At 37.2% G+C, this 12,037-nt stretch overlaps 1 protein-coding gene across 1 annotated transcript in view; it reads left to right on the top strand.

The window, feature by feature from the left end:
- Positions 1-12,037, top strand: part of WASHC4 (WASH complex subunit 4) — a 293,185-nt gene that overhangs the window by 218,974 nt on the left and 62,174 nt on the right. The window contains exon 21 of the mRNA XM_053716956.1: positions 7,361-7,469. Coding sequence (XP_053572931.1) covers positions 7,361-7,469 — 109 coding nt within the window. The remainder of the gene's footprint in view (positions 1-7,360; positions 7,470-12,037) is intronic.

Genomic DNA, 12,037 nt, shown 5'->3' with positions numbered 1-12,037 from the left:
CAGATACAGGATTAGTCTGAAAAAATCATCCTTCTCTGGGACAATGAATAGATTTTAAAAGAAACCCAATCCCTGTTCCTGCTGAGGAACTGGTACAAACACCCCTGAAAACTCTAGGTCTGAAACACACTTCAGAAAAGCCTGAGTCTTCACAGGGTTTTTTAAAACATTAGAAAAAAAAGAATCTTCCCATGGAAGGTGTTATTCTAAAAAAACCTATTCATACCCTTGATAAACAATATTCTATTGCTTTTGGACTGAATCTGTCCAAATGTCTTGAAATAACTTAATCTGCCCCTCATCAGAAGTACTGGATTGAGGGCTGCACCTTCATGCAGACTTAGGAGCCGGATTTGGTTCCTTATAAGGCTTGGCTTTATTGCAATTTGGAGATGGTCTCCAAATAGAGCCAGAGTCCTTAGGGGAATGAGAGGTTTTCAGTTCTCTATACAGACAAAAGGAACGAAAACAATAGACCCTTCAATTTCTTGTCTAGGGCCAAAAAAACTCCCTTACCTTATAGAGGAACCAAACAAATTACATCAAATATAGCAACATAAATAAAGATTGTATGTTGAAATAAAAGAACAATGTTATATACCTCAGGATCTTAAAACTCCTGCGCTAAACTGTCCAACTAGACAGTTGCAGCAACCTCAGCCATAGAAATAGTCGAACTAAGAATATAACCAGTCTGAAAATATGCTCTTTTAAGGAAAGAATCAGGCTTCCTTAAAGGGACACTGTACCCAAAAAAATTTATTTCGTAATTCAGATAGTGCATGAAATTTTAAGCAACTTTCTAATTTACTCCTATTATCAAATTTTCTTCATTCTCTTGGTATCTTTATTTGAAATGCAAGAATGTAAGTTTAGGTGCCGGCCCATTTTTGAACCTGGGTTGTCCTTGCTGATTGGTGGATAAATTCATCCACCAATAAAAAAGTTCTGTCCAGAGTACTGAAACAAACAAAAAGCTTAGATGCCTTCTTTTTCAAATAATGATAGCAAGAGAACGAAGAAAAATTGATAATAGGAGTAAATTAGAAAGTTGCTTAAAATTGCATGCCCTTTCTTAATTACAAAAGAAAAAATTTGGGTACAGTGTCCCTTTAAAGGATCCTGAAAAGAAGTACTATCTTCCATTGAAATAGTACGTTCCTAAAACTCTAAACTAGCTATAAGTAAAAGATACAACTTCTTAAACCTAGACGAAAGAAAAATAGGTACCAGATTAAGACCATTCTTAAGCAATCATATTACAGATAGCATCTGGAATAGGAAAAAACTTCAGGAGCAACCTCAGAAGTCTTAAACACAGAATTGTAAACGATTATTAGCTTAGCTATTAGGAGGACTAGACTCCTTAATACCTAAAGTAAACAATACTTCCTTAAAAGAGAACAAATATGTTAAATTGAAAAAAAAAGATGATTTGTCAATTTCCGTCTCTAATGCAGGATCCTCTGAGTTAGAGGAACCCTCATCAGTAGAGAATACTTTAGTATACTTTCGGTCAGTACAAAATTCATTAAATCTGACAAGTTTGGAAAGAACTTTTACGTTTAATTGAAGATAAAAATAGCAGTCATAGTCTTCTTATGGCTGCAGAAATAACATTTGTCATATCTGCAATAATATTAGGTACATTAAACTGAGAAAAAATAACAGCAGATGTATTTGTACTCATAGAAACATTATCGACATGTAATAAACAAGTGCCACATAATTGAGCTGAAAAATAAAATCAGCTTATTTACAATAATACACTTAGCTTTGGTAGAATTGTGTTCAGGCAGATTAGTTCCTATAGTAACATCAAGGGCAGGATCTGTTTGAGACATCTTGCAAAATGTAACAAAAAAAAAATAACAAAACAAAATATCCAATTTCCTCAAAATAGCAGTTTCAGGAATGGGAAAAAATGCTTATGATAAAATTCAAGAAATCAGATCAAAAGCAAACATCATAGCCCTCTATAAACAAATGAGAGCAGTGAGCAAAAGTGGGATAGACTTAATATAACACATTTTAGCACCAAGAATGACGCAAACAAAGATGACGCAAATTCAGAGGAAAAAACTTTTGGCGCCAAAGGTAACAAAATGAAATGACGCATCTTGCGTCATAACAGGCGCGACTTTGCACCAAAAAAAATTACGTCCATAAAGACGCAAGAAATGAGGCGACTTGCATCATGACAAAAAAATTTGTGCCAAAAATTACGCAATAACAAGTAGCATTTTGCATCATCGCAAGCCTAGTTAGCCCACGAAAATTTTGAACAACAGACTACAAGTTATAACTAACTGGAACCCCCAGGTAAGCAAAAAATACCATGGCAAATATATGCAATATACATTAAAAACTTTATAAAGTGCCAAACATAGCTGAGTGTCTTAAAAAATGATATATACTATATAGAAGACACCCATCCACATATAGCAGACAGCCAAACAAGTACTGAAACATATCAGCAGAGGTAATGGTAGAGGAGTATAATGTCAATCTGTAAAGGGAGGCAGCAGAGGACTTCCTGCGACCGATTTACAGAGAGCCTTAGAATAGATTTCCCATAGGTGAAAACATGGTATCATCAGGCAATACTCCCTTCACATCCCTCAGACAAACACTGTACTTTGAGAGGAATTTGGGCTTCAAAACGCTTAGAAACGCCTTTCACAGAAGAAGATGACTTTCGTTCTAAAAAGAAACAAGAAGAAGAGGCGCTCTGGTGCAGATAATCCTTGGATACAAAATAAAATATACTAGGATTCAGATGTAATACTCACAAAGATGTTTGCACATGCAGTGCAATAACAGGTAAGCCAAAGCTTCAGAGCTGCTCGGTTGACTCGCTATAGACAAAACAGCTGTTCCCTGGGTAGTCGTGCAACCAACGGTTCCAAAGGATTGAAGAGATAAACCTGTAATAGAAGGTAGATACCGCCCTTGGTGCAGATTATCCCAGACACAGAACACACACGGCGAATGTCAAGAGGTTTATACTCACAAGCGGAGTTGCACAACCAGTGCAATATCAGGCGTGCCGAATCTTAAAGAGCCGTTCGGCTGACTCCCTAGGATCTGTGCAGCTGCTCCTTAGTAAACCGGGATCACTGGAAGTGTGGAGGGAGTAGGGAGTAGCTAAACCGCTAGTGGTTATGATCCATACAAAGGATAATGGGGGCAAATAACGTTAGGATATAGAGATAAATATCTCACAGCAAGGTAGAGTAAGTAAAAGTTTTTATTAAAAACATTAAAAATTGCCTAGCAACGCGTTTCTCGGCTAACATGCCGTTTCATCAGGAGCAATTTTTAATGTTTTTAATAAAAACTTTTACTTACTCTACCTTGCTGTGAGATATTTATCTCTATATCCTAACATTATAGAGCTCTAATGAAACGAGTTCTAATAAAAACAATATATGTAATTTATTCTTTATCTGAGATGTCCGATTTTACTACATATCTTTTTTATAAATGTGTTTTATAATAAATTGTTATTACTCTGAATATACCGTTGCTTATTATTCTTTATATATCTCATTGCCCTATATCTTTAGCTTTCGTAGCGCTCCTACTTATATTTGACAGTTTGAACTTTTTAAAACCATCGGGACCCCGGACTTTTCCATGATTGAAGGTCTTTAATAACAAACTATTTCTGTTATAGTAATCTCTCGCTAGGAGAGTATTTTGCCCAATTGCCTTTGTATATAAACATTTTTTGTAAAGAAAGCTTTCCTTTTGTGCTTCTTTAGTCGAGAGAGAATTTAATTTGATTCTAGCAGAAAGAATGAAGGTGTTAGTGGTTGGGTCTTTAGGGTCTGTTTTTTGTGTTGTAATTCGAGAATATTTAATATGGTTAGTCCAGGTCTGAACAGATGTTTCATATGCTTTTTTTAGTACAGCTTTTTGTTTTATGCATTCACCTCTGACAACGGCCTTATGAGCATCCTAAAGGGTGAGGGGTGATGTTTCTGGGAAAGCATTGCATAAAAATATTTTCTAATGGTCTTGGCTATCTTTTGAGATGCTGGAAAGTGATGAAGTAGGGTTTCATGAAATTTCCATAAATAGGGAGTAATTGGACAATTCGGCCAATCAGTCGTTATAGAAATTGATGCATGATCAGACCATACTGTAGGGCCAATATCTGATTCTCTGACTAATCGTGGATTTTTACTAATCTCTAGCCAGATCGTCTATACTGAGTTTTGGGACAAAGGATTTGAATAAAAAGTGTAATTGCGTTGGGAGGGATGTTGTATTCTCCATATGTCGATTATCCCTAACTGTCTAATAAGATAAATTGTTAGGTGGCCTGGATGTTGGATATGGCTTTGTGGAGGAGGAGTCAATAGTAGGATCTATTAGCAGATTAAAATCCCCCTCCCCCCAATAATCGGGGAACCTTTCCTGTGTTCTAGAATTAGGGAGAGGAGTTTTCTGTAAAAGGAGACCCTTTTAGAGTTTGGGGCATAAATGTTCACTAAAGTGACAGGGTGGTTAAATAATAATCCTGCTAGTATCAATATTCTACCATCTACATCTGTTATCTTATGTAATAATTGAAATATAACTTGTTTATGAAATAAGATTCCTATGCCATTTTTCTTTTCGTTAGCAGGGTAGAAGTACCCTATTGGAAACGTTTTTGACGTAAACTTAGTTAATGGGACACTGAACTCAAATTTTTTTCTTTCGTGATTCAGATAGAGCAGCAATTTTAAGCAACTTTCTAATTTTCTTAATTCTCTTGGTATCTTTATTTGAAAAGCAAGAATGTAAGTTTAGATGCTGGCCCATTTTTGGTTAACAACCTGGGTTGTTCTTGCTGATTGGTGGATAAATTCACCCACCAATAAACAAGTACTATCTGGGGTTCTGAACCAAACATTGTCTTGCTCCTTAGCTTAGATGCCTTCTTTTTCAAATAAAGATAGCAAGAGAACGAAGAAAAATTGATAATAGGAGTAAATTAGAAAGTTGCTTAACATTGCATGCTCTATCTGAATCACAAAAGAAGAAATTTGGGTTCAGTGTCCCTTTTAAGCGGCACTTAAGATAAGTGAGAAGAATCTTTTTGTTACTTAAACCATCTTAATGCTATTGACCTTTTCGTGGGAGAATTTAGGCCCTTTGTGTTTTCTGAGAGGAGGTGTATAGTGCAGTTGTGGACTTGTGTATTAAGGGTAGTAATTTGTATAAAATGGGGGTATCTCTTACCAGACAGGCAGTCTTGCCAGGCGATACATTCTCACCTCTCCTCCCGAGGAAGCGAAAAAGGGTGTGCAAGATTCCTAAGGTAACAGTTCTGGTACTCAGCCTTATTCATGCTAAGTAAGCAAATAACAGCCAAACATAATGAACAATAAACGTATAACAATAAGTAAAAACTTCAGAACAAAAGAATAACAAAGCCTTCTTACTCATTAAGAGAGAGAGAGGAAAACAATAACTTTCAACATCTAAAAATGGGATAAATTATACATGTGAAACCGTCTAGAGGTGCCAAATTACAACTAGTGATTGTCCTACGAGCAGGGTGTATCAATAATATATGCTGGGGGGGGGGGGTAAGTGTAAGGATGGTGAATTTGTGGGGTCAAAAACATCTGTTTTTAATATATGGGTATTGGAACTTTGGGTTGAGAAAGTAAGTCAAGGCAACCATGTTGCATACACTATGTGTGAAGGGGATAAAGAATGCAACATATATAATTTTAAAATAATCAAAGGTAAGTACTTATGTGTACACTAAAAAGGAAAATACAATTGAAAAACAGTGTATACACTTTTTCCGGTCCTTCCTCTTTGGACTCTGTGACATCATCTTATTTTGTATATATAAATAATTTAACGTCTGAATCAGAAATCAGAAAGGACTTTCATAAATCAATAGAAAATAAGGTCTGAATACTTTATATTTTCTATCTGTAAAGATCAGGGAGGTTCCATTGTATTTTGTCATGTTGTCACAGCTCGAGCAGAATAATTCCTTCTCTTCTTTGAGACCATTTTCCAGGATGGAACGCTGTGATTTAGGTTTGAGAGGAGAGGGCTCAGATGAGTACCCTGATTTTTCTGAAAAAGATGGCAATGAAGGTTGAGATGTTCAATTGTGAGCAAAAGTTGTCTATATCCTCCGAGGTCCTGTAGGTCACAGTTTTGTTGTTCTTGATAACTCACAGGGAAAATGGGAACCCCCGTCTATACGGAGTTCCAAGGTCTCTTAGGCATGTTTTAATAAACATAATAATTTGTTTTTCTTCTTATTGTGTTGCGCAGGCCACGGAAAAGGTCATTAAACACTAAAATGATCATTTATTTATTATTATAAATGGAGGATATAGAGCCATGGTCAGCGGTTTAAAGCTTAAACAGTTATTTTGCTGAATTATTTTATATTTTATAAATGCTGTTATAGGGCAAATACAGTATCATCATGTTGACTAAATATGGCACCCTGCTACCCAGTAATTTGTCCCTGAGGGCTGCCTGCTATTGAATACTCTGAAGCTTGATGCATTGCATGGAATAGATGTAGGCTTTGGACAGGATAAGGGGCTTTGACAGTTGAGCCCTCTAGCTTATAACAGATCTACCAGACTTGTAATCAGAAGCATTGTTTTATAAAATCTTTAAACCCTTCAGATTACTAAATGTTTGACACTGCAGAGACTGTCACATGTTGTTTCATTGTAGCACAAGTCATCAGATTTATGTTGTTTAACCTTATGTTTTCTCACTGATGTATCCACCAACCTTAATTAGTATATCACTTTTTTACTGTATATAATATATATATATATAAACAAACATATGAAGCCCTAATCTAGGAAAGATTTTAGGTTTTGGCCACAAGTGAAACAAATTACCACAATGTGGAATATGATTGAGAGTGAAGCTTTATCATTGCTCAATCTACAGTATAGTTATGCTTTACTCATTAAAAATAACCTGGCTTGTTTCAGATTTACTATATCATTATTAAATGCAAAGTTATATTCCAATAAAATGTTTGGTTGTTTACTCTGCTAGTTTTCTCATTCCTCAGGACACACGAACAGTACAGATTTTAAGGATATCTGAATTAGAGCACAGATAAAATAATCAGCTGATCAGTAACCATGGTTATTAATCTGCTCTCACTTAAGGTAGTCCTGAAACTCTGGGCTGTTAGTGTGTCCTGAGGACAGGAATTGTGAAACACTGTATTATGCTGTGAGAATAAAAAATTTATTTGTAGTGCCTCTCATGTTTGTTTGTTTTTATGATTGCAAGATGAGCACGATTTTTAGTGGTTTGTTACAAAATTTTAAAATGTAATATTCCTTTTACACTTCATCAGTATCCTTTTGAAAGAGCTGAGAAGTTCAACCGTGGAATTCGGAAGCTTGGTTTAACTCCAGAGGGACAGAGTTATCTTGATCAGTTCAGGCAACTTATAAGCCAAATAGGTAAGCAAACCTAACTCTTATGTAGTGTAAGTATTATGGTAGCATTCTCTAGTCCAGGGGTTGCCAACCTTTCGGACCTCAGGGACCACTAAACTCACAATTTTGAATCCCGTGGACCACTAACATGAATTTTTTTAAAAAGGAAAATTATTAGAATGAAAAATATTTAATAAAAAATAATAATAATAATAATAATAAACAGTAATGTAAGTCCATCTGAAGGAATTAGGAAATCTACTACAAAGAGACAGGTAAAGGGGAGAAAATAAATGAAACATAAGAGAGAAATTGTTTTTTTTTAAGATTTTCTTTTTTATATACTTTAATTCCACTATTACAAGACAAGACAATACCAACCTCTGCTGGCTTTAGAATGGAAGCATCTTCCTCTAAGCAGCGCGCTGGACAGGAGGAGTTAAAAATACAATCTAGCTATGCAAGTTGCACAGTACTATGTAAAGAGATTATAATTTAACTCCTTCGTCGGTTTTCACTGATGTCCAGCCAGGCACTGTAGGGAGTTGCGGTGCAACGGGGGTGACACCATCAGAGGATATTCCTGCATGGTGTCAAGGACCACCAACATCTTCTCGTGAACCACCAGTGGTCCATGGACCACTGGTTGGCGAACGCTGCTCTAGTCTAAATAATAAAAAAGATGCACACACAGACTAAAAGCAATCTTTCTTGAATGCCGTAGTAAAAGATGGGAATAATGAAAACTTTGATCAGATCTAGAAGAAAATGTTGTTGCCCCTAGATGCTTGCTAGGTGTTCTTAGGTGTTTTATAAGAATCTTACAAAAGTCACTTTTGTTCTGATGTTAAAATGGATTTCGGTGGTTTTATGTAACAAAATGGTCATTAACGTGTAGCCATCTACATCCATGCTTAAAAGATGGTATCGTTTTGCTGCTAAATGTAGCTATCTATCAGCAAGCACTATCTAGAACAGACCTCCTCAAACTTGGCCCTCCAGAGGTTTTGGAACTACATTTCCCATGATGCTCAGCCAGCATATCAGCTGGCTGAGCATAATGGGAAATGTAGTTCCAAAACAATGGATGTCTGGTCTTGAACCAATGTGCCAGCTGCTTAGCTTACATACCTGCTTTTCAAATAAAGATAGCAGGGGAACAAAGAAAATTTTATAATATAGGTAAATTAGAAAGTTTCTTAAAATTGCTGCTCTATCTGAATCATGAAAGTGTAGGTGAAATGTACGGTCAGCTCCAGGCTGACAGTAATTCCTTCTTCAGAGATTGGATATAATGTGCGGTTAAATTTCTGCTTGTATAAATAATAATGTAATATTAATATATGAAAGTCACATGGAGTTCCAAATGACATTTTCGTGATTCAGACAGAGCGTATTTAAGAGATTTAAAAAAAATTACCCTTATCAGATTTTGGTATGATTTGATGAAACTACTGAGGAGGAACTCTAATAGGGTTTGTAGGTATTTATGTTCTGTCTACAGGAGTAGGTAGAAATGACACCCAAAACTCAGAGCAGGTGGGTACCACACATGTAGGCCCCTTCCGTTTCTGAGTTTGTTCAGTTTCTACCTAAGCTCAAAAGCCCACGTCCTGTAAATCACCTTTATGCAACTTATCAGCAGACCCTTTATCCATTCATCTGGTGTATTATTGCCTTTTATATTATATATTATATTTATATTATTGTCTTTTGTATTCTGCTATGGCTAGTTACATAAACTCATGTTGCTGTCCTTTTAAAATGTTTGCTTCATGCAATTGTGATGCCATTTGCAGTTGTGTTTGTGAATGGTAAAGTGCCTGTGCAGCGCTTTATATGAATTAATATAAACCTGCTCATTTGTTTGCATTAGGGCTCTGAAGATGAGCAATGAGGAAATTGAAGATCATAGCTTGTAACATTATGATGATGTCATTTTGGTGCAGTGCTGGCTTTTCTCAGCTTTTTTTGTTTTGTATATTATTTGCAGTAGCATCTATTCAGATAACTGCAACAAGCTGTAGTCGTCTAGTTGCCTATATCTGCATTGTTTCTTGGTCACATATAAGTGTACATTAATCATTGGGAAGTTGTATTTTTCTTCTGTTATGTGTGATCAGTCCACGGGTCATCATTACTTCTGGGATATAACTCCTCCCCAACAGGAAATGCAAGAGGATTCACCCAGCAGAGCTGCATATAGCTCCTCCCCTCTACGTCAGTCCCAGTCATTCTCTTGCACCCAACGACTAGATAGGATGTGTGAGAGGACTATGGTGATTATACTTAGTTTTTATGACTTCAATCAAAAGTTTGTTATTTTAAAATAGCACCGGAGCGTGTTATTACTTCTCTGGCAGAGTTTGAGGAAGAATCTGTCAGAGTTTTTTACTATGATTTTAACCGGAGTAGTTAAGATCATATTGCTGTTCTCGGCCATCTGAGGGAGGTAAAGGCTTCAGATCAGGGGACAGCGGGCAGAGGAATCTGCATTGAGGTATGTAGCAGTTTTTATTTTCTGAATGGAATTGATGAGAAAATCCTGCCATACCGTTAAAATGACATGTATGTATACACTTCAGTATTCTGGGGATGGTATTTCACCGGAACTACTCTGTTAAAGGTCACTAATCCTTTTTAATAACTATTTATCATGTTAAACGTTTTTGCTGGAATGTAGAATCGTTTACATTGCTGAGGTACTGTGTGAATAAATATTTGGGCATTATTTTCCACTTGGCAGTTTTTTTTGCTTTATTTGTGACAGTTTCGTTTCTCTTCACTGCTGTGTGGGAGAGGGAGGGGCCGTTTTGGCGCTCTTTGCTACGCATCAAAAAATACCAGTCAGTTACTTTTATTTTTCCTGCATGATCCGGTTCATCTCTGATAGATCTCAGGGGTCTTCAAACTTCTTTGAAGGGAGGTAAATTCTCTCAGCAGAGCTGTGAGAATTCTTATAGTGACTGTGAATAAAAACGTTGCTTTGTATTTTTTATGTCAAATTTAATTATTGTTATTTTACTAATGGGAACAAACCTTTGCTAAAAGTTTTGTTGTTTTAAAGTTTGATGCTATAACTGTTTTTCAGTTCACTATTTCAACTGTCATTTAATCGTTAGTACCTCTTTGAGGCACAGTACGTTTTTTGCTAAAAAAGATTATAACCAAGTTGTAAGTTTTTTGCTAGTGTGTTAAACATGTCTGACTCAGAGGAAGATATCTGTGTCATTTGTTCCAATGCCAAGGTGGAGCCCAATAGAAATTTATGTACTAACTGTATTGATGCTACTTTAAATAAAAGTCAATCTGTACAATGTGAACAAATTTCACCAAACAGCGAGGGGAGAGTTATGCCGACTAACTCGCCTCACGCGGCAGTACCTGCATCTCCCGCCCGGGAGGTGCGTGATATTTTGGCGCCTAGTACATCTGGGCGGCCATTACAGATAACATTACAAGATATGGCTACTGTTATGACTGAAGTTTTGTCTAAATTACCAGAACTAAGAGGCAAGCGTGATCACTCTGGGGTGAGAACAGAGTGCGCTGACAATGCTAGGGCCATGTCTGATACTGCGTCACAGCTCGCAGAGCATGAGGACGGAGAGCTTCATTCTGTGGGTGACGGTTCTGATCCAAACAGATTGGACTCAGATATTTCAAATTTTAAATTTAAATTGGAGAACCTCCGTGTATTACTAGGGGAGGTCTTAGCAGCTCTCAACGATTGTAACACCGTTGCAATACCAGAGAAACTGTGTAGGTTGGATAAATACTTTGCGGGTACCGGCGAGTACTGACGTTTTTCCTATACCTAAGAGACTAACTGAAATTGTTACTAAGGAGTGGGATAGACCCGGTGTGCCGTTCTCACCCCCTCCAATATTTAGAAAGATGTTTCCAATAGACGCCACCACTCGGGACTTATGGCAAACGGTCCCCAAGGTGGAGGGAGCAGTTTCTACTTTAGCTAAGCGTACCACTATCCCGGTGGAGGATAGCTGTGCTTTCTCAGATCCAATGGATAAAAAATTAGAGGGTTACCTTAAGAAAATGTTTGTTCAACAAGGTTTTATATTACAACCCCTTGCATGTATCGCGCCGATTACGGCTGCGGCAGCATTTTGGATTGAGTCGCTTGAAGAGAACCTTAGTTCATCTACGCTAGACGACATTACGGACAGGCTTAGAGTCCTTAAACTAGCTAATTCCTTCATTTCGGAGGCCGTAGTACATTTAACCAAACTTACGGCTAAGAACTCAGGATTCGCCATACAGGCACGTAGGGCGCTGTGGCTAAAATCCTGGTCAGCTGATGTTACTTCTAAGTCCAAATTACTTAATATACCTTTCAAGGGGCAGTCTTTATTTGGGCCCGGTTTGAAAGAGATTATCGCTGACATTACAGGAGGTAAGGGCCACGCCCTACCTCAAGACAAAGCCAAAGCTAAGGCTAGACAGTCTAATTTTCGTCCCTTTCGGAACTTTAAAACAGGAGCAGCATCAACCTCCACTGCACCAAAACAGGAAGGAGCTGTTGCTCGTTACAGGCAAGGCTGGAAGCCTAACCAGTCCTGGAACAAGAGCAA

Source organism: Bombina bombina, chromosome 6, assembly GCF_027579735.1.
Source record: "Bombina bombina isolate aBomBom1 chromosome 6, aBomBom1.pri, whole genome shotgun sequence".
Lineage (NCBI taxonomy): Eukaryota > Metazoa > Chordata > Amphibia > Anura > Bombinatoridae > Bombina > Bombina bombina.
Note: the sequence above shows the minus strand (reverse complement) of the source record. Positions and strands in the feature narration are given on the sequence as shown.